The sequence below is a fragment of the Pseudonaja textilis genome, chromosome Z (assembly GCF_049901715.1).
Source record: "Pseudonaja textilis isolate UNSWEBS1 chromosome Z, rPseTex1.2, whole genome shotgun sequence".
Classification (NCBI taxonomy): Eukaryota; Metazoa; Chordata; class Lepidosauria; order Squamata; family Elapidae; genus Pseudonaja; species Pseudonaja textilis.
The window spans coordinates 122,599,341-122,622,749 of NC_142008.1; the positions used below are offsets into that span (position 1 = coordinate 122,599,341).

Sequence of the window (23,409 nt, forward strand, 5' to 3'; positions counted from 1 at the left end):
TACCTTTACATGCTGGGGATGGCGGCAGCCACTGCAACTTCAGAAATGGGTCATATAAGGGCCTCCTAGTAAATTCCAATGGTTGCTACACAGTCGGTTGTAAGTCATGGACCACCTGTGTTTGATTCAGACTTCCTTAATTGGATGCATTCCAGAAGTGTTACACTGCAGGTCCCATCTTCCTCAGTCCAAGCCAAAAACATGGCCAGATGCTTAATGTGTTAAAACATTGTTCAGGTCTTCCCAGGGGTGAGATTCAAACATTTTAGCAACGGATTCTCTGCCCGGTTGCTGGTAGGTCTGGCCATGGTGGGTGTGGCCTAGTCAGCCTCCTATGTCATGACGGGGGGGTTGCCCTCCCGGGCTCCAGAGGCTTTTCTTGAGCCTCCAGGAGGGCAAAAACGGCCTCCCAGGAGCTTTCTGGAAGCCGGAAACAGGCCCATTTCCAGCCTTCCTGAACTTCCAGGAGGCCCGTTTTTCACCCACTCCAAGCCTCTGCGCGTACTCTGCACCTACCTGCATCCAAAATGGGCTGTGTGGGGACTCCTGGGAGGGGCAGGGCAGGGTGGGCAGAGTCAGCCAGGAGTGGGATTTGCGGGATTCTCCAAACTGCACAGAATCTTAGCTAGGGGCTTTTCCAAATCCCTGCGAACCCACAGCAGCCCAGCCCAGGTCTTCCCCAGGGTCCATGATCTGCGCTTGTCTGTGTTGTAAACTTAAATGTCCTTTTCTGTTAACCCATTCCTGGTGTTTCACTGACACTGCAAACTTTTCCTTCTACAGGTGGCTGTGAAAATGAAGAGAGCAGTTTCAGCGAGTCGGAGATGGACAAATCAGACAACAGGTGTGTCTTCATTCCCTGAAATTGCAAAGGAAAAGATTTACCTGGTCATGCGAACCAGGTGTCAATTTAGCCTTTGAAGAGGATAATACAGGCAGTGCCCAACTTACAACAGTTCGTTTGGTGACTGAAGTTACAATGGCATTGAAGAAAGTTGTCAGGACTCCAGTACTTACCCCCATTTAAATCATGAGTCTCTAGCCGGATTTTCAAAGCTTAAAAAATATTTATTAGGAGAAAACATGCTGGCACTGCCTGGGTGTAGCCAACTCTGAGACACATCATTCATTGTCACCCTTGACCCTGGTTTTCCTCCACCCCCAGGTGTATCATAATTCATATTATTCAATGGGACACATCCATAGACAAGAGTCATCAATCATGTTCTCCAGTTAGAATTTTGTGCATCACCTGGAAACAATCTATGAAAACATCAATGGAATGCAGTTTCAGTTTTGCAAGCTGCTACACTACTCCCCCTCCCTTTCTGTTGGCAACTCTAGAAGAGCAGAGAAATATTTTATGAATTGACAAGTGACATATGTCAGGCTTTCATATTTATGACTGTCACAGCATTCCCACAGTCACATGATCAAAATTCAGACCCTTGGCAACTGACGCACATTTATGACAGTTGTCTCGGGGTCATGTGATCCCCTTTTGTGTCCTTTTGATGAGCAAAGTCAATGGGGAGGCCAGATTCACTTAATAGCCGTGTTACTAATACAACAACTGCAGTGATTCACTTAACAACTGTGGCAAGAAAGATTGTAAAATGGAAGAAAATACAATTATCTCAGTTAGCAACATAAATTTTGGGCTCAATTGTGGTCGTACGTCAAGGATTACCTGTATTGTATCTTGATAGTGTCTATTGATCATTACCTCTAGAGAGTTTATTACTTCTGAACAAGGAAAAAATTGTGTAAAAGCTGATTTTAGCTGATGCTCCCATGCCATTTATTCAACAGACTTTTGCTTGCTGAAGTTGTGAGCACTTGCTCTATATTGCTCCACATATATTACTAAAACTCTCATGTCTAATTGTCTGTAAGTTACCTTCAGATGGGCAAAACAGGGTATCAAAGGGCAATACTTTTTCAATCAATATACCTCAAATGGGCTGACGTACAGAATGCAACTACAATCTGGGACCCATGACTCCTGTGCGATTGAAATGTGGCAAAATTGTGGCCATTTCAGTGCTGCCTCAGTCAGCCGTGGTGAAGTGATCATCATTTCCATCGCTCCCTGACAGCTTCCGTCAAAGGAAAGTCAATGGGGAAGCCAGCAGGAAATTGAAAGTTGTTCTCGCTGCCACCGCCTTTTTGCCCACCCATAGTCTTTCTGTCATTCTCACCCATGAGTCCTGTGAGATTGAAATCTGGCAAAGATGTGGCTGCTTCAGTGTTGCCATGCCACCACACTCCTGCATCAGCCATGGTCACTTGATTGTTAATTTCCAGCACTCCCTGCCAGCTTTCTGCAAGGAAAGCCCATGGGGAAGCCATCAGGAAGTCAGAAGTTGGTCCCACTACTGTTTGGGCTGCTTGTGGTTAGTCTTGTTTCTCTGTTTTAGTAAAGAATATCTCTGAAATGACCCAATGAGGCATGGGTTGCCTACCTTTAGCAAAATTCTTAGCTTGTTGGACTGGATATGCCAAACCTACCAGCCCATTTCTCCCACAGGAGGTGCCATGGTTAAACATGTTCGATCAGCTCTTTGGCTCCCTGAAATATAATCTGTCATTGTATTCTTCTTAAATAACAGATTTATACAGACTGGGAGAAAGTTATATATAAAAGAGAGAAAGAACTTTCAAATGCTCTTCAAGACTATAAATTTTGATTATTGCTTGTTTGGCACAAGAAAAGGGGAATAGGTTTTTAATTAATTATTGGAAAAGGATTTCCATTAGAGAAAGAGTATCATTTATCATTGCTGTCAGACAAGATGTACGGATTAAGTAGTTATGAAGAAAGTAATTTGATGTGAAAGGAAAATCCAGAAACGAAATAGAGCCCTTTTTCCTAAATTTGTGGTTTTGAACATCTCTATTTCTGAATTCTGAATTGATGGGGCTTTCTAAACCATTAGCAGAAGTAGCAACAACAACAAAAAAATATTCCCAATGATATCAAAATTAAAAAAAAATGGGGGGAGAACCAAGAGGCTTATCCTATATTCAGGGTTCTCCATTTGATACTAGATGAAGATTTTTTTTTCCTCCAACATTGCTCTCAATGTGGCTGTTACAGGATTCTTAGCAAATCAACAACTGCAGAGTTGTTGTGTTCATAGGATTGCTTATCGTTGGCCTTTTCTGCTTTGCCCCTATATCACAGGCACTCTTCGGTGCTATCATCTAAGAGTCCGGACTGGGGGCTTTGCCTGCAGGACGGTAAGTGGACAGCACATTTATTTAAAAAAAGAGAGAGAGAGAGAAAAGACTAGAGCTGGAAGGGTCCTTGGAGGTCTTCTAGTGCAACCCCCTATTCAGGCAGGAGTCCCTATACCAGTGATGGCTAACCTTTTTGTCATTGTGTGCCGAAAGTGTGCGCATGTACGTGTGCCTGCACCCATAATGCAATGCACATGCGACCCTCCACCTCTGTGCTCCCCCCACTCTCCCTGTGCATGTATGCGCATCTCTTGCAAGCGCCCCGCTCCCCACACATGCGTGGCAGATATCCAAAAATCATCTGGCCGGCAGGATGTGTACATGTATGCACAGTGGAATTTATCTGGGGTAACGGCTCACATGCCAGCAGAGGTGGCTCTCTGTGCCACTTCTGGCACGCATGCCTTAGGTTCGCCATCACGGCCCTATACCATTTCAGACAGGTGGCTGTCCAGTCTTTTCTTAAAAACATCCAGTGTTAAAAACATCCACAAAAACCTCTGGAGGCAAATTGTTCCACTGCTTAATTGTCCTCACTGTTATGAAGTTTCTCCTTAATTCCAGGTTGCTTCTCTCCTTGATTAGTTTCCATCTGTTGTTTCTTCTCCTGCCTTCTGGTGCTTTCAACTCTGGGAGTTGAAGCCCAGAAATCTTAAAAGCTGACAAAGTTGAGAAACACTGCCCTGAAGGCATAGTTCACTGTTGAGATGATTTAAAAGCCCTGATTAGGGTGCTACCTGATTGTTAAATCCTTGTGCTACCATTCCCTAGTAGTTACTCATCCAGATTTCCTTCTTTAGATTTTTAAAGTTCACTTACAGGGTCTAGGTGTGGAGACCATGTGCTGGAGACATTCCTAGGAATTCACTATTCCAGTGTTTCTTGACCACAGTCATTGTAATACGTTTGGACTTCAATTCCCAGAATTCCACAATCAGCTACCACAAAGTTTCTGATTCCATTATGTTAAGATGCGTGGACTTCAACTCCCAGAATTCTACAATCAGTTGCCACAAAGTTTCTGATTCCATTATGTTAAGATGTGTGGACTTCAATTCCCAGAATTCCACAATCAGCTACCACAAAGTTTCTGATTCCATTATGTTAAGATGTGTGGACTTCAACTCCCAGAATTCTACAATCAGTTACCACAAAGTTTCTCAGTTTCAACTACATTAAGATGTATGAACTTCAACTCCAGAATTCTAAGCTACCACAAAGTTTCTGTTTTAACTATTGTCAGGGGTTTCAAACTGGCAGCCCAGGGCTGGATTTGTCACATGCAGGCTACGCCCATCCTAACTCCAAAAATGGGGGAAAACATTGCAAAATGTCACATTAAGGTAATGTGACGCAATGAGTTTGAGACCCTTGAACTACATGAAGTGTATGAACTTCAACTCCCAGAATTCCAAGCCAGCTACCACAAAGTTTCTGTGGTCAGGGCTGTCAAATTCACAGCCTGCAGGCTGGATGCATCACATGCTGGCCACTGCCATGACCAATTTAGCAATGGGGGGGGAAGGTCGTGATACATCATGTGACGATGCTGTGACAACATGAGATTGACATCCCTGAACTGTTAAGATGTGTGAACTTCAACTCCCAGAATTCCAAGCCACCTACCACAAAGTTTCTGTTTCAACCACATTAAGATGTGCGGACTTCATTCCCAGAATTCCCAAAACTGGCTGGGGGAATTCTGGGAGTTGAAGTCCACACATCTTAAAATGGCTGAAGTCGAGAAACACTGCACTATGTCCTTTACTTCACACGATTTCAGATACACTCTTAATATTTAAGAGGAAGCTGGCAGCTTTCTGAGAACCCTGGGCAAAAACTGGATGATTGCAACCTTGTTGGGTTTTTTTCTTTTCTTTATAAAGTATAGAGAGTCTTCAACTTACAAACATTAATTTAGTGGCCGTTCAGACTTACAACAGCACTGAAAAAAGTGACTTATGACCATTTTTCACACAACCTTTGCTGCATCCCCCGTGATCAAAACGTGATCAAAATTTAGATAGTCCTCGACTTACAACAGTTCATTTATTGACCGTCTGAAGTTACAACGGCACTGAAAAAGTGACAGGGCCACTTTTCATACCTACGACCATTGTGGCATCCCAAATCCACATGATCAAAATTCAGATGCTTTCCAATGGACTCGTATTTATGACGGTTGCAGGGTCCTGGAGTCATGTGATTCTCCTTTTGTGACCTTCTGACAAGCAAAGTCAATGGGGAAGCCAGATTCACTGGACAACTGTGTTGCTAATTTAACAACTACAGTGATTCACTTAACAACCGAGTCAAGGGAGGCTGTAGACTGGTTCAAAACTCACTTCACAATTGTCCTCCCTAGCAAAATAAATTTTTTGGCTCAATTGTGGTCGTAAGTCGAGGATGATCGTTGTTCATTTGGGCATGGCACGTTATTCCCCCACTGAAGTTCATTGTGTTGTGTCTTTTTTTTTACCTTCTGGTGTCTTGCAGAACCTTTGTATCAAACCTATCGCCAGGCTGTCATCTCCAAGGAGATCAAGAGGCAAACGGTTCCACGCAACAGTAGTTTTAGCAGCTCAGACTACAGAGCCCCTTCTCCTGGGGAAGGGTCAACGGGACCCCAATGCCCCGTTCCTCATAGCACCCTTTGGCAGGAGCTGCCAGCTGTGCGAGAAAGTGGTGTTTTGGACAACATCAGCCCAGAAGAAAGGAAAATGCAAGAGGTGAGTAAAAGGACTTAGGTAAGAAAGGCATTTCCCACCAGACAGAATTCAAGATGTCTGAAATTTGCATCCGAACAATCAGAACAATTAATCAGTGGAACGACTTGTTTCCGGAAGTTGCTCCAACACAGGAGATTTTTAAGAAGAGATTGGACAGCCGTTGGCCTGAAATGGTATAGGGTTTTCTGCTTGAGCCGGCGGTTGGACTAGAACAGGGGTCGCCAACCTTTTGGACATGAGGGACCACCAAACTCATAATTTTAAATCTCATGGACCACTAATATGAATTTTGACTGACTGTGGCCTGCTGATGTTGATGGGGGAGGGAGGTAGAGAGAGATCCAATCTAACCTTGGAGAGCTGGCAGTGATGTTCTCCCCCCCCCTCTCTCTCACACACAGAGGTCCCTCACACGCACACATACCCTCCAAGGCAGCCTCATTCCTAACCTGCTTTTCAGCCGTTCTCAGGGGAGGGGAGAGAAAGACAGTATTCCATGATCCCAAATAAAGAACAATCAATTGGTAGGAAAACGGGATCGTTCTTTATTTGGGATCACAGTATACTGTTTCCAGCTCTGGTCTCAGGGGGAGAGAGAAAGAGAGAGAGAGACTTTTGGCTTAATGCAAGGAAAGCAGCAGAAGCAGCAGAAGACTTTCTTTTTCTCCTCCAAACTCTGCCAGAAATGAGTCTTTGCTGGTGCAGCCTCTTGGAGCAGGATGCCTTGCAGAGTCGTAAAGATTCATTTCTGGTGGAGTTTGGGAGAGAAAAAGAAAGACTTGCCGCTTTCCTTGTGTGCAGCCAAAAACAAAAGAAGAAAGAAGTGGAAAGAAGCAGCCTGGTGACCAGGCAAGATGTGCGGGCTGAGTGGGGCAAGTTCTCGCCCTCTACCCTTTCTCCCCTCCCCTCACTACCTTGTATTGTTTGCAATGCAAGTGACGCGAGCCTTGTGTTCCCACGGGCCATGGACCACCAAAATTTTCTCGCGGATCACCAGTGGGCCACGGCCTACCGATTGGCGACCCTTGGATTAGAAGACCTCCAAGGTCTTCTAGCCCTGTTATTCTTCTTTGAGAACAATCAATATGGGCAGAGTTTCGTTGAACACTCTAAGGAGTTGTACATCGCATTGATGGGATTATTTCACCCCCCAGAAAATGAGATCATTTTAAGTTGAGAGTCATATTTATTTCCAGCTTGGGACTGGGTGTTTCGCGCATGAATTATGACCCAAGCTATATCAGTAGATTAATATTATTTTTCCAACTCACTTGGCACTAGGGAGACTGAGTATCCAAATGGTGTGGATGAATTTTGTGCTGGAGTCCGAACTTTCCATGTGTACGTTAGTAGATTGTGATTCCACGCCCTCCCCCCACCAATAACATGAAACACTTGTAATTGTAAATTGTGTCAGCAATGGAATAAAGCAAAATAAGAGCCTCTCCCAAGCACATATATGTCCTGGACACTTCTCCCCCCCTCCTGCTGTATCTTCATGATACAGGATACATCTTGTTCCGACTATTGCCAGGGTTGTGTTATCTTCTTTAGGCAGGCAACAAGCTGCTGCAATTTTCCCATGGGTGAAATCTGACTCATCCACTACAGGTAGTTCTCGACTCACAATTGGTTGTTTAAAAGCTCATTGGAGCTACAGTGGCCTCAGAAAGAAGTGTGTTTTATGCCCTGTAAAACACTTCTTACTGTCAGAAAATGTGCCGCTCTCTGTTCCCTGTGGTCACATGATCACATTTTGGATGCTTGCCAATTAACTCACATTTTTAACAGATTTAACAGAGCTGGAAGGGACCTTGTAAGTCATCTAGTCCAATCCCCTCCCCTGCCCAAGCCCCAGCACAGGGGTGTCAAATTCCCATCATGGTGGCATCGCATTATGTATCGGGACTTTTTTCCCCTTCCCTAAACAGGGCTTGTGCGTGGTCAGCACATGATGCATCTGGCCTGCAGGCTGGGAGCTTGACAGCCCTGCCCTAGCATGATTTTTCAGAATGCTCGTAATATAAGCCCTACCCCCAAAATAAGCCCCAGTTAAAATAATCAGCCAAATGGATGCATTTATTTACAGTAATTACCTGAAAATAAGACCTAATCAGAAAATAAGTCCTAATGCATCTTTTGGAGCAAAAATTAATATATGACCCAGTTTTATTTTTGGAGAAAGATGGGTATACACACACACACACACACTCTCTCTCCCTCTCTCCACCCCACCCCCACACACACTTTCTTTTGAGAGCAGGCAGTGGAATTTCATTTTTAATGTGGGCCAGCATGCTCAGCATGACAACTCTTTAAAAAGGGAATCTTGCTCTTGACCCATTAAATTTCTGAGCTAATCCTCAAATCAGAGATCTGAATCATTCTGAACATTGGCTGACCATTGGTGGTAGGGGAATTAAATGATTCATGCATCAATTCTTCCCTTGTATATTCAGTATTGTTTAGACTGGTCTTTAACGTGGGTTTAGTGCTCTTTCAGAATAGCACTAAATAGTGGAGACTTTTAAGAAAAGATTGGACAACCATTTGCCTGAAATGTTGTAGGGTTTCCTGTTTGAGCAAGGGGTTGGACTAGAAGACCTCCAAGGTCCCTTCCAACTCTCTCATTCTGAGTCAAAAAGAGCTCAACAACTGCTGATGGCTTTAAATGCAACTCCAGGGTGCAGAACTAGAATGAGATTTGATAGATGGCAGACCCAAAACACCATAAGTTTGAGGAAGCTGAGGAAAACATAATGCTCACTGTGCTTTATTCCATTCACACATTCTCCGCTTGTCACTCATTCTGGCTTCTTTGCGGTTCTGCATCTCTGGGGTCAGAGCCTCTTTGAAGTGGTGACCTCTGAAGCCTCCTATCTACGCTCGCTTGCCCTTCTGATCGAGCACTTCATGGAGTCTCGGGAACTGGCCGGCACCATCCTTCTGCGCGAGCACCGGATTCTCTTCTCCAACATACGCAAAGTTCAGGAAGTGAGCGAAAGGTCAGTGTTTTCTCTCTTCCTGTCTTTCCTCCAGTCTGCATTGCTTTGAACCATACTCGAGAATCATAGAATTCTTAATTTGCTGCTGGTCCCCGTGAAGGGCTGATGGTCATTATGAAGGGTAACACGATAGCAGTATTCCAGTATTTGAGGGCAGTGGTGGGTTTCCACATTTTTTCCCCCTATGATTTTATGAGCAGTTCTATGTACGCGCATAGAGGTACAGCAACCCTCTCTGCCATGTAAATCAGCTGAGTTAAAAAAAGCAAGAGAATATAGGAGGGCTAACAGCAGGGGCAGGTGGGTGGGGCCAGTCAGAGGTGATATTTGCCAGTTCTCTAAACTAGTCAAAATTTCTTCTACCAGTACACCAGAACCGGCCAGAACTGGCTGTAGTAGCACCTCTGTTTGAGGGGCTATTACAAAGAAGCGGGGGGCGGTGTCAACTTATTTTCCAAAGCATCAGAGGCAAGGACAAGAAACAATGGAGGGAAACTAATCAAAGAGAGTCCCAAGGGTGCTTTTTCAGGAGACAGCAGGACTTTCTTAGTTTTTCTTTTGAAAACTTTTTGCTTCTTATCCAAGAAGAGAATCTTTACAGACGTTTAGCTATACAATTTGGGATGAACACCCTTTGAATGGTGTGGGAGTAGGAATGGATTTCCAGAGGAAAAATTGCAGATTACAGGAACCAGAAGCACTACTCACGTGACCCTGAGGACACAGATAAACCTCCGAGTGCTTCAAGGACCCTCTAAAAGGAAGAAAATGACCAGATGTCTGCCAGGAATATAAATCCTTCCATTCCCCTTCATCCAGTCAGAACTGAAGAAGCTTTTTGAATGAGAAGCAAAAAACACTAGGAAGTCTAGTTGCCTCCTGAAAAAGCACCTTTGGGGCAACCATGACCTGGATGACTGAGAATCTCTATAGAATTTTGATCAAAAAAAAGAAGCAATCTGGAATTCAGAAGAAACTTCCTAACAGTGGAACAGTTTGCCTTCAGAAGTTGCTGTGGGTGCTCCAAACCTGGAGGTTTTTAAAAAGAGACTGGACAATGATTTGTCTGAAATGGCATAGAGTGTCCTGCTCAAGCAATGAGCTGGACTAGAAGACCTCCAAGGTCCCTTCAAACTCTCCTATTCTGATTAATCTCCACGTTCAGAAGGAGTCATACCCATAGGGCTCTCCCAAGTGATTCTTCTGATGATGGTGACCATCTGTGATGAACAGCAGGCTATTCAATTATCCAGCTATACGACCATCTGTTTAATTGCTACTTCTCCCACTTCCAGAGGTGAAACTAGGTCCCTGTCTGTAGACACAAGCTCGCTATTTTTGCTTGGGCTTCTCTGAATAATCCACATGCATCTGATGTCAGTTCTTCCTCTTGGCAGGTTCTTACAGGATCTGGAACGGCGGTTGGCTGAAAGCCTGCAGATCTCAGACGTTTGTGATATTGTGGAGGATCATGCGCAGCAGAGCTTCTCGGTCTACATTGATTACGTCCGTAACCAGCTGTACCAGGAGAAGACCTACAGTAGCCTCATGTGAGTAAGGGAGGAGGAAAGGAAAACAGCCTGCTGGATACCTTTGGGGAGAGTGAGTTGAGGAATTATTTGGAGAAACTCTTTTGGCTGTTTTTCAGACTGTTTTGACCTTGCCAAGAATTATGGAAGTTGTAGTTTTCCCTCATCTGGCACGCTGATCACCATTTTGGATTCTAAGCTGCAGGTATCATCAAGGGCAGAATCCAAAAGATATTAATTCACCCTATCTTTTCACAGCAGCTAGCCAGCTACTCTTGCAGAGCTTGCTGGTGGTTGATCACGGCCATGTATGTACCTTTGAAGTGTGAATCCCATTCTTCCTGTCATGGATAATGGATGTAGATGTACCTATGCACCATAAATGTCTTTGTTAAGTGTTTCTGCTTAGTCTAACATCTACAGATGTTTCCGAGAAGTCCTCAAATTCAGGTATCTTCACCTTTGGCAGCTGAAAGGACTGTGGACTTCAACTCTCAGAATTGCTGGCTAAGGAATTCTGGGAATTGAAATTCACAAGTCTTAAAGTCGTCATGATTGGCTATCCCTGAATTAAGCAATTGTCTGGAATTCATCCATCCATCCATTTCATTCATACCGTATTTTCCCAAAAATAAGACCTATCCTAAAAATAAGGCCTAGCCTGATTTTTTTCAGCATTCTCCTAATATGAGCCCTACCCGCAAAATAAGCCATAGTTATGGTCATCAACAGCGGGAGGGCATGGCCAGCACCAGAGGCGGATAGGGCGCTGGTCCTGATGGTGTCTGGCAGCAGCAGCCTGCACAGTGCAGGTGAGTTGATTAACTGTCCAGGAAGCAGACCTCAGTGGAAGCTTAGGCAATCTGGACACACTGTGCGGGCAAAGGGAAAGCTGAAAGTCAGTGGGCCGGAGCAGGTGGGCAGTCATGGAAGGCTCATATTTTCACGGCACCACCACCAGCAGATGGAGGCAGAGGCGCAGGGGGGGAAGGCAGGTGATCCTGCTGTGCCACATGGGATGCATGCAAGCCGATAGATGCAAAGACAAGCCTCCTGCCCACTGACTCTTGGCTTTCCCATGCCCCTGCCTCTGCCTCAACCTGCTGCTGTATAGGTTGCATAGCTCCAGAGTGCGCTGACCAAGGGGCAGTGGGCTGCAGCTGCTGCTGGACAACATTAGGCTCTGCACACTCATCACCCTTTGTATGTGCACATTGGTGGTGGGGCACCCAGCCAGGCTCATCACCCAGATATTGTGTTTCTCTAAAAATAAGTCCTAATGCTTATTTTGGAGCCCCCACAAATATAACACTGGGTCTTATTTTCAGGGAAACACAGTGGTCACAATATTGCCAAATGTTCCTCTTCCTCTCTTTCATCCACCTCCTCTACCCATTGATGGCTTGCTCTGCTTCCAAAGGGCTCAAGATGGGATAGGAGAAAATGTAAAACAACCTGTAGGGTTGGATTTGACCCCCAAACCCACCAGATGAGAAATGAGTATCAACACTGGCCTGCAAACACTGCAGTGGAATTGCTGATGGTGACCACGTGTTTTGCCCCCACCATGTTCCCTAGCAATCACAAAGCCCTGAATTCAGACCTGTTGCTCTTGGGTTCAGCTTCCTTTCCTTTTCTCACTTAGGGAGAAGAACGCCCAGTTTGCCATCGTTGTCACCCGACTCCAGGAGCAGCCCCAGTGCCAACGCCTCCCCTTCATGTCCTTCTTGCTGCTTCCTTTCCAGAGGATCACTCGTATCAAGATGCTCTTGGAGGTGAGAACCGGGTGGTGGGTCTTAGACCCAAGGATCTGGATCACAATAAGGCCAGAGGAGGAGGCTTGAAGGAAAACATTCCTTGGGGGTAGGTGAAAGAAGGGGCAGCTGGGGTTCTGACAGGTTGGGAAAGCAAATTGTAACCCAAAGTGACACATGTCTGTGCTCAGTTTCATTTCTCTCTCTCTAGATATGTGTGTGTGTAGAAAGGGGGGAGGAGAGAGAGAGAGAGACAGAGACAGAAAGACAGAGACAGAGTTAGAGATAGAGACAGAGAAAGCTCTCTCTCTCTCTCTCTCTCTCTCTCTCTCTCTCTCTCTCTCTCTGTATAGTGTGTTATATATGTGTGTATGTGTGTGTATAATACATACCCACCCACCCACCCTCACACAGACATATAGTTTTGCTCTCTGTTTCTCTGTCTGTCTCTCTCTCTTTGCCTTCTCTCTCTCTCTACACACACACATATCTTGCTATCTATCTCTTTTCTCTGTCTAACCCTAACCTGCTGAATACCACCTCTGCTTTGCTCCCTTCTAACTGGAAGCCCCTTCCTCTTGGTTTTATTTTGTGCGTGTCTAGAATATCCTGCGCCGGACGGAGGAAGCTTCTTTGCGAGAACAAAACGCCCTGAAGGCTCTAGCTTCTGTTTCCAAGGTAAAAGTAGCCATGAATAGAGGGAAATCCTGATGATGTTACCTAGTTTGAGAAATGGAACATCTGCAAGAAAACAACCAAGCTCAAGAGAGGTATCAGAGACTAGTTGGCCATACCCCAACCTGGCACCAGAGGTGGTATTCAGCAGGTTCTGACCAGTTCTGGAGAACCGGTAGCAGAAATTCTGAGTAGTTCGGAGAACCGGCAAATTCCACCTCTGACTGGTCTTGCCCCCATCTATTCTCTACCTCTCAAGTCCCAGCTGATTGGCTGGCCTTCTTTAGTTGCCCTGCTCAGGAGAACGGAGTTGGAAAGCAGGTTAGTGGGGTGGGGTGGGGAGGGATTGGGGATTTTGCAATAACCTTCCCCCTGGAGTGGGAGGAAATGGAGATTTTACAGTATCCTTGCCCTGCCATGCCAACCAAGCCACGCCCACCAAGCCACAACATATCCACCAAGCCACACCCACAGAACCGGTAGTTAAAAAAAAATGAATCCCACCACTACCTGGCACCCTCTAAAACAGGGGTGTCAAACTCAAGGCCCAAGGGTCAGATGTGACGCGCAAGGTGCTTAGAACTGGCCTGCGGGACCACCCTGGGAAAACCGAAGGACCACCTCATGGTGCCCCTGCCAACGAAAATGGAGCTCGGGAGGGCCACACACAGCCCTCCCGAGCTCTGTTTCCAGCTGCAACGGCATTCTGCAACCCTCTGCCAGCAAAAATGGAGCTCCGTTTTAGTTGGCAAAGCGATTGGGCCCCCGAGGTGCCCCCAGCATGAGTGGCCATGCCTACCCTGGCCATGCCCCCCAGACGCCCCCAAGGTCAAGCACAACCCTGATGCGGCCCTCAATGAAATCGAATTTGATAGCCCTGCTCTAAAGTATCATCACAGTCAATTGCCATCAATGCTAGCCAAAGGCAATGCATTGTGGGAACTGAAGTACAAATAATTGGAAGGGGTTTGGGGTTTTTTTGGGGGTACTGTCCTTTCCTTTGAAATATATAGCAAGTCCTCGAACTTACAACAGTCCTCCCCAGAACTACAGTTAATCCTCGATTTATGATTTCTGTCACTCAGCAAGCAAATTTTGCTGCATTTTATGACTTTTTTTGCTACAGTTGTTATTAATTGTATTGTTACAGTTGTTCCATTAGTATCATGGCTGTTAAGTGAATCTGGCTTCCCCATTTTTGGCTGCATAAACAGAGGGAATAGAATCAAGATCACTTGATGCTACTTTATAAGGCCTTGGTAAGGCCACACTTGGAATCCTGCATCCGGTTTTGGTCTCCACGATATAAACAAAATGATTGTCCGTGCTATCATGTCACCCCTAGTCCTTCTTTTCATCCAACTAGATACACACAATTCTAGCAACAATTCCAGTTGAGACTCTAGAAAGAGTACAGAGAAGAGCAACAAAGATGATTAGGGAACTGAAGGCTAAAACACATGAAAAATGGTTGCTGGAATTGTGTGTATCTAGTTGGATGAAAAGAAGGACTAGGGGTGACATGATAGCATGGACAATCATTTTTTTCTGAAATGGTATAGGATTTCCTAAGTAGGGGGTTGGACTAGAAGACCTCCAAGGTACCTTCCAATTTTGTTTATTCTATTCTATTCTATTCTATTCTATTCTATTCTATTCTATTCTATTCTATTCTATTCTATTCTATTCTATTCCTTTCTTATTCTATTCCATTCCATACGTTCTGTTCTGTTCTGCTCTGCTCTATTTCCATTCCTTTCCATTCTATTGACTTTGCTTGTCCGAAGGTCGTAAAATCTGATCACATGACCCCGGGACGCTGCAACCGTCATGAATATGAACCCATTGCCCTAGCCTCTGAATTCTGATCTCATGACCAAGAAGATACTGCAACGGTTGCAAGTTTGAAAAACGCTCATAAGTCACAAAGTATTGTTGTAACTTTAAACAGTCACTAAATGAAGTGTTGTAAGTCGAGGATTACCTGAATCCATGTTTCTAAATTGTTGGAGAGAAAAACGAATGGGGGAAAAGAAAAAAAAAAGGCACGTCTTGTTGGCGCCTGGCATATTTTGGAGGATGCTTTTGCTTGGATTGATGCTTTGTCGAGCCATGTTTCTGTCGTTTGCCTTGAGGGAGGGGCAGCCAGTAACTTTTAGAAAGCCTCAGGAAAACGGACAGTTCTTTCTCTTCTGCCTGACGTCTCCAAATCTCTGCTTTAGATCATAGAAGAATGTAACTCCGAGGTCGGCCGCATGCGTCATATGGAAGAACTGATTCACACAGCCAGCAAGATTGAGTTTGATAAGCTCAAGGTCAGAAGGGGTTTGGCTTGGGCCCGTCTTTGGCCTTGCTCTAGCCTGCCACAGCTTGTCCTTGTGGGCCTCCAAGAAGGCTTGCATGAACTGGGGAATTTAAGAGAAGATAGAGCTGCCTAGGGTTGTGCGTTTGGGAGGTGATGTGGTGATATTTTTCCTACAAGGAATCCTCAGATCACCTTATTCAAGAGGTATAAGTAAGTAGGTTTTACACATTAAAGACTGCCATTTTGGAAAGCTCTAACCCAGTGTTTTGCAACCTTGGTGAGTCTTAAGATGTATGGACTTCAACTCCCAGAATTCTCCAGCCAGCACACCATAACTCTGGGAGTTGAAGTCCACAGGAAAAACTGCCCTAGATTAACTAGAAGGGGAGGGAAAAGCACTTTATTCATACAGATAACATCCAAATCAGAAAATAACCACAATGAAAATCAGGCTTTCTTAAACCTTCCACAATCCCAAATGTGATAATTGGAAAATAAAGTTATGCCCCCAGAATATATTTTGCAGAAGAATAAGAAGTGACCTGATGGCAAATAATCGATCAATCACTATTAATTCTGTTTCAATTACATGTGGACTTCAGTTCCCAGAATTCCACAACTAGCTACCACAAAGTTTCTCAATTCCAGCTATGTTCGGATATGTGGATTTCAACATCCAGAATTCTACAACCAGCAAAACTGGCTGAGAAATTCTGAGAGTTGTAGTCTACCCATCTTAAAGTCACCAAGGCTGAGAAATACTGTGAATTTTCTTAGAGAATCTTTGTTGTCCTTCTTTGAAAAAATCCAGATGGCTTCCAAGAATTTTTTCTAATGATTCTCTTTCCAATTTAGGCCATTCCCATCATTTCCCAGACCCGACAGCTGTTAAAGCAGGGAGAACTCCTGGAAGTTGTGCATCGTGGCACCATCTTTGGCAACAAGCCCAAACTGATCCCGATCTACCTGTTCCTCTTCAATGACCTGTTGCTGGTCACTCAGCGCAAGAGGTTAGCCCAGAAGGCCTAGGCCAAAAAATCTGGCAACAAGATGATTAGTTTGCATTTAAAGGGGTGTATCTATAGAAGAGGCAGGAAGGAGTGGTGCGTTGGCCTGGAGGTAGAGCTCTTGCCACACAATTAGGAGGCTGTGAGTTCGATCCCAGGTGGGGGCAGATATTGGGCACACTGCTGAACAAAGCTCCGCACTGGTGACAGGAAGGGCATCCGGCCATTAAACACTCTGCTAGGTTCATTCAGTTGCCCAAACTCCACCCCGCAAGGAATTATGGAGTTGATAATCTATAGAAGAGGCAGGAGAAGGAGGACAAGCTTGACCTCTGCCCTCCAAGGTCACGTTTTGAGGGGATGAATTGAGGAGACAGCAAAGTTTGGGCTTTAGTTCTGCTTCTGCAAATTTTGCAAGTTTGAGAATGGAGCACGGCCTACTTTCCAAGGCACCTGCTTCAAATCTTGAGGCCTGAAAACTTGCCAGTTTTTTTTTAAAAAAAACACAGAGATGGATGCAGAAAGACTTCAGCCTCTGGGGCAAAGCATCAATCCACCTTGCCTGGTGGAATGATTACAGCCGCCATGATGGCGCAGTGGTTAGAATGCAGTATTGCAGACTGACTCTGCCCACTGCCAGGAGTTCAATTCTAACCAGCTTAAGGTTGATTTAGCCTTCCATCTTTCCGAGGCTGGTAAAAGGAGAACCTAGCTCAATGAAGGCTAACCTTTTTGTCGTTGCATGCCAGTGTGCACGTGAGCGCATAAACACATGCCTGCACCCATCATGCAATGCGTGCGCTACACCCCCCGTGACCCCTCCCCATGCATGTGCACACAACCCACCATGCTCCCCCGTCCCCTGCAGTTGCACACACGTCTCCCGTATGCGCCCCCCCCCAATGCATGCACGGCAGATACCCGAAAATCAGCTGGCTGGTGGGAGGCGCATGCACATGTGCAGTGGAACTGAGCTGGGGTGATGGCTCACATGCAGTGGAACTGAGCTGGGGTGATGGCTCACATGCCCACAGAGATGGCAACACGCGTGCCATAGGTTGCCATCACGGACCTCAGTGGTTGAGAGCAATATGCTGACTCTATAAACCGTTTTGAGACAGCTGTAAAGCACTATGAAGCAATATATAAGTCTTATGTGCTATTGCTATTGCCCCAGGTTCTCTGTCTACTCCTAGATGAGAACCTTAGCGATCTAAATGAGATTCCTCTGGTTGGGGAGCTTCCAGATCTATTCATCTACAGGTCCTAGGTCTCCATGATGGTTGACGTTTGATCCCATGTGGAGGCCCACTGATCTGGGAAACTTCTGTTGGGGGATCAGCTGCTGCCAGCCACACTTCTACAAAAGCAACTAAGCTGGGATTCACTAATAAGTTCCTTTTGCTTCCATTCCGGATCTGCTCCTGCAGTTCAGAACGCTTTGTGGTGCTGGATTATGCCCATCGCTCGCTAGTCCAGGCCCAGAGCTGTGAGGACTCCTCTGCTAGCCAAAATACAGAGAACAGCTTCTACCTGACGTTGATGGAGAACCATCAAGGGCGGAGTAGCGAACGCCTCTGTCGTGCCCCGACACAGTGAGTAGTCACAAAGGAGTGAAGAGACTTAGCAAAGATGGTGGTAACTGCGACCCGTTTATAAATAGAAAGGAGAGGTGATCACAGCTTCCTGCTTTTTTTTCAAAGGGCTAGAACATTTGATCTAGATCTAGAAGTGTCTATGGAGATTCTCAGGTCATGGTTGTCCAAAAGATGCTTTTTCAAGAGGCAGCTGGACTTTGTTTTTCTTTGAAGACATTTTGTTTCTCATCCAATAAGCTTCTTCAGCTCTGAAGAAAAGCTTCTTGGTTGAGAAATGAAACATCTTCAAAGAAAAACCAGAATGTCCCATTGCCTCTTGAAAAAATATCATTGGGATAGATCTACCATAGAAGTGTGTACAGGTAGTCCTTGACCTATGGCCCTTATGGAGTGCAGAATTTCCATCATAAGTCACAACATAAGTTGAGGTAGCCACATAACAAAACTCAATTTTATGACCTTTTTTTGCAATGCTTGTTAAGACAATGCCCCAGTTAAGTGAACTTACAACCATAACCGAGTCTTCCCATTATGGTTTTAAGTTGTGACGGTTGTTAAACAAATCAATGTATTCCTGTGTTTTTGTTTTTTGTTTTGCTGGAAATCAACAGAAAGGCGCATGGGAGATATTACTGATGCCATGATGGCACAGTGGTTAGAATGCAGTATTGCAGGTTGACTCTGCCCACTGCCTGCAGTTCAATTCTGACTGGCTCAAGGTTGACTCAGCCTTCCATCCTTTCGGTAAAATGAGAACTTGGAATGTTGGAGGCAATATGCTGACTCTGTAAACCACTTAGGGAAGGCTGTAAAGCATTGTGAAGGAAGCGGTATATAAATCCAAATAGCAATAGCACTTAGACTTATATACCACTTTATAGTGCTTTGCAGCCCTCTCTAAGTGGTTTTACAGAGTCAGCTTATTGCCCCCAACAATCTGGGTCCTCATTTTACCCACCTCGGAAGGATGAAAGGCTGAGTCAACCTTGAGCCTGGTGGGATTTGAACTGCCAAATTGTAAGCAGCTGATTGCAGTAGAAGTACTACACCCTAACCACTGTACCACAGAGGCTCCTTAATGCTTAATGCTAAGGGCTATATATCTGCAGAGATACTGGGGTTTGCTTCCAATGACCATTTTGGTTTTTTAAAATGCTTTGTTGAATGTTTTTCTTTGCATTGTTTACAATGCATTTTTAGTCATTCAGCTGCATCTGGAAGATGGGAAGCCATAATGGATGGATGAATGGATGGGTGGGTGGTTGAATGAATGAACGAATGAACGAATGAAACCCAAATAATGTATCTCCAAAATTATCTCTTCCAGATCCGACATGCACCGCTGGATGGGTGCTTTCCCTTGCCATGAGTCCCAGCCTAATAACAAGCAGGAAACCATCTATGAAGATTGGGGTGAGGTTTTTTGGCTGTGTTCCTTTTAAACTTTCCCCCTCTCCCTTGCTACTGCTTCTTGTTCATAGACTAAGAAAATTGAGGAACATCACATTTCTGTCCCATGACTTCTGGATGGCACAGAAATCTGATGTCTGGGGAGGCTAAAATCACCAAAATGGAAATATCTTGAGCATTGAAACAGACTAAGGACATTGGTTTTCAGGTTAAATTCGGTGTGCTGTGACAGGGCTTGATTTCTTCCTTTCCCAATTTGCAATTTATCTAAAGCCAGTTTTCTTTAGTAGTTAAGGCTGCAGGCTAGAGTAAGCAGAAGAGCAAGAAATTTGATTAAGGGACTGGAGGATGAAACATATAAAGGATGGTTGCAGGAATTGGGCATGTCTAGTCTAATAAAAAGAAGCACTGGGGGTGATGCGATAGCAGTCTTTCAATATCTAAGGGGCTGCCACAAAGAACAGAGAACCAAGCTATTCTCCAAAGCACCTGAAGCCAGAATAAGAAGCAACGGATGGGAACTAAACAAGGAAAGAAGCAACTTAGAACTAAGGAGAAATTTCCTGAGAAAAATGAATCAGTGGAATAACTTGCCTCCAGAAGTTGTGAATGCTCCAACACTGGAAGTTTTCAAGAAGTGAATGGACCACCATTTGCCAGAAATGGTACAAGGTCTCCTGCTTGAGCAGGGGGTTGGACTAGAAGACCTCCAAGGTCCCTTTTGATTTTGTTGTTCTGGTTTTGTATGCATGTTGCATGTTACAGAAAAAGTGGAATATAAATATACTCTGTGTTTCCCTGAAAATAAGACCCTATCTTATACTTTTTGCCATCAAAAAAAGGCGCCAGGTCTTATTTTTTGGGGGGGGGGTCATCCTGACTCACCTCACTTGCACACGTCAGCCCTGGCCTCCTTTTCACTGTCAGAGGCCTTTAGGAACCCTTTCAGAGGCCGGCAAGGCTTTCCTGAAGGCCTCTGCGGCCAATAACAGAGTTCCAGATTGATCCGGAGCTCTGTTATCAGCTGCAGAGGCCTTCAGGAAAGCCTTGCTGGCCTTACCAGCTGCAGAAAAAATGGGCAAAGCAGGTGTCAGGTGTGTGAGGCCTGGCTGCAACTGTCTGAAGGTAAGTAGTAGGGCAGCTGCATCCCCTCATCCCCACCTTAGCTTAATTTTTACCCATGCATCCTGGAGGGGGTCTTAATTAGGGCTTATTTTGGGGGTAGTGCTTATATTGGGCTCATGTGTAAAAAAAGGTAGGACTTATTTTCAGGGTAGGTCATATTACTATATTTCAGGGAAATATAGTAATAAATACATAAGGGGCAGGAAATTTATTCCCTACCACCACACAGACACTTGATACCTTTCCCTCATTGTCCTCCCTTTCCTTCTTTTGATTATTATTATTTTCGTAAGAAATAATTCATTCGGTTATTTTTATCTCCTCCCTTTCCACAGATTGTCCCCAGGTTCAATGCACAGAGACCTACAGCGCAGCCCAGGCAGACGAGCTGAGCCTTGAGCCAACAGACATTGTCAACGTGGTGCGCAAAACTGAGGGTGAGACTGCGGATGTGACCCTCCCTAACCGTTTGTGACCAAATTGCGATTTCTTCCTCTTCTTTCTCCAAACAATTTAGAAATTGGCTGTGGGGCTTCCTAACCCAAAGATGGTGTTTTTTTAGCAGAGTTCTCTGCTAAAGGATTCGCTTCCGATCCTTCGAGGTCCTTTCGGTGACTCCGGCACCTTCCCAAATTCTCAGCCTGCTGGAAGCTAAAGTCCCCAACACAGAGAGAGGGTATCCTTGAAGAAAATGGCTCTCCGCCGTTTAGAACACTGGCCGTCCCGACGGTTTTAATGCGGTGTAATGCTCCGGCGGCACTTGAAAGGGAGACCACCAGGTGATCCCAGGCTAGGCTGTAAGCATCTGAGGAAAAAGCGATAGCAAATCACTTCTGAGAACTGCAGGGCTGTCTGTATTGAACTAAACTCAACTTTAATCTCACATACTGTTGTAATATCGGGTAATAATCGGTCTAGAGCAGCAGCCCCAATCTTTTTGGACTGGCTCCATGGAGAGAGGATTTTCCGTGGACTAGAGCAGGCGTGGTTTTGCATGCTGCTTGCATCCCGTGGATGAGGCTTCATTTGTTTGTACAGCCTGGTTTCTGACATGCCGTGGCCCAGTGCTGGGACACAGACCGGGACTTAGGGACCCCTGGTCTAGAGTTTTATTGCCACCCCCAACCTCCCAGTTGTAAGCTATGCACCTCAGCACAAAATCCTCCTTTATGGATTATATTCTATCTCATCCTTCCTCGCATAGCAGAAAAAAGCCAAAATAAAATACAGGACTCTGGTTGCACCTTTTCCAACTCAATTTCACCCCCCACCCCTTTAAAAGGCAGAAAGTCTCTTGAGCTCCAGCGAGAGCTCTCACCTTTTAATACGTTTGTGAGTCACAAAGGGTACAAGTAGGTGCCAAAAGGATTTGGGGGGGGCTCCTAGACCCGTGTTTCTCAGTCTTGGCAACTTTTAAGATGTGTGGACTTCAACTCCCAGCATTCCTCATGCAGTAGTTCTTTTTTTTCAACGCTGTGGTTAACTTCAAAGAATCACTAAATGAATGGTTGCCAGTTGAGGACTCCCTGGATGAGGGTGGGGCTGATTCAGCAGGAATGTGCTTGTTGGAGTTTCACAAAGCGACAGGACAGTCTCCCAATAAATTTTGAGGCAATGAAAAGGGGGCAGAGAGGTCTTCATTGTTTCCTTTTTTTGTCTTCACGATTTTCTGTCTTCTACTCTTTGCTGTCTCCTCTCCTCTTTTGTCTTCCTCTTCCTCTTTTCTTTCCTGTCTTCTCCTCCTTGTTATCTCCTCTATTTTCTGTCCTCCCTTTTCTGCCTGCCTCTCCTCTCTTCTATTTTCTATCTTTCTCTCCTGTCCTGTTCTCTTCTATTTTCTGTCTTTCTCTCATCTCTCCTCTCTTTTCTGTCTTCTCCTCTTTCCTGTCTTCCTTTTTGTGGTTTCCTCCACTTTTCTGCTTGCCTCTCCTCTCCTGTTCTATTTTCTGTCTTCCTCTCCTCTTCTCTCTCCTCTTTTCTGCCTGCCTCTCCTCTCGTCTCCTTTGTCTCTCTCCTCTTTTCGGTGTTCTTCTTGCTGTCTCCTCTCTTTTGTCTTTCTCTTTTCTGTCTTCCTTTCCTTTCCTCTCTTCTGTCTTCCTCTCCTACCCCCCATGCTACAGGCTGGTACGAGGGCATACGCCTAGCCGATGGCAAGAAGGGCTGGTTCCCTTCTTGCTACGTGCAGGAGATCACGAATGAACATGTACGCCGGCGCAACCTCCGCGAGCGCTACCGCGTCCTCCAGGTGGCCCGCCAGCTGCAGCTGATGCGCACCAATTGTGTCAAAAGCAAGTCCAGCTCAGCTTGAGACCGAAACTGCACAGCCAACGGAGCCAGTGACTGGGGACCCCAGCCTGCGATCAATCTCACAGCTGGACTCAAAGTTCAATTTCGATTTCACTGGGCATGGAGCAACATTTTCCTCAAGGAGGCACTGAAGACGGGGAGGATGGTAGAGAACAGTTGTGTTTTGGATCAAAGGTCACCAAAGGGTGAGAGTGGAAGAGAGATGCAAGCATGCCTGATTTGACTGTTCGGAACTGCAATGCCAGAAATTAACCAGCAAAGGCACTACTTCAAATGTGCCCCTTCTGCCAGAAGGGGGCGACAGACTGCATTTTCACTTGCATTGCAGAGTTTACAGACTTCGTAAGGTCCTGTTCTTACAGTTCCCAAGTTGCGTACTAACTCCTCTGAGTCTGTGTGGCATCTTGGTAACCCTGAGTGAGGACCACGAACCTTCTCAGAGGGTTGGGGTGAAGAGGTGACCCAATATTCTACATTAGATAGCAATGGTGCCATATTTCAGGAGATTCCCTGATCCGAGATACGATCAAATGGATGACCTTGGGTTTAACCAGAAAGATCAGTTCAACCTGAGCAGGAGTTCCACCTGCCCCCGCTCCCCATTTTGCAATGACTTATCCACCACCTGTTAAAAAATACATGTTAATGATTCAGGCCTATCACTCCTTAGCTTTGTTTTGGGCTCATTGTAAGCTGGTTTGTATTTCACCCACGTTGAAAGA

The 23,409-nt window shown here is 45.3% G+C and overlaps 1 protein-coding gene across 5 annotated transcripts in view; it reads left to right on the forward strand.

The window, feature by feature from the left end:
• ARHGEF15 (Rho guanine nucleotide exchange factor 15) overlaps positions 1-23,168 on the forward strand; it is an 83,713-nt gene extending 60,545 nt beyond the window's left edge. For 4 of the 5 annotated variants that reach the window (XM_026720586.2, XM_087915906.1, XM_087915905.1 and 1 more), the window contains 13 exons: positions 784-844; positions 3,188-3,243; positions 5,740-5,972; positions 8,817-8,977; positions 10,375-10,527; positions 12,152-12,281; positions 12,864-12,938; positions 15,158-15,250; positions 16,096-16,250; positions 17,678-17,842; positions 19,173-19,258; positions 20,716-20,817; positions 22,501-23,168. In XM_026720586.2, coding sequence (XP_026576371.2) covers positions 784-844; positions 3,188-3,243; positions 5,740-5,972; positions 8,817-8,977; positions 10,375-10,527; positions 12,152-12,281; positions 12,864-12,938; positions 15,158-15,250; positions 16,096-16,250; positions 17,678-17,842; positions 19,173-19,258; positions 20,716-20,817; positions 22,501-22,688 — 1,658 coding nt within the window. In that variant the 3' untranslated portion in view covers positions 22,689-23,168. Of the gene's footprint in view, positions 1-673; positions 845-3,187; positions 3,244-5,739; positions 5,973-8,816; positions 8,978-10,374; positions 10,528-12,151; positions 12,282-12,863; positions 12,939-15,157; positions 15,251-16,095; positions 16,251-17,677; positions 17,843-19,172; positions 19,259-20,715; positions 20,818-22,500 lie in introns of those variants that run through there. The other variant, XM_087915908.1, reaches the window with a different exon arrangement.
• The last annotated feature ends 241 nt before the right edge of the window (positions 23,169-23,409 follow it).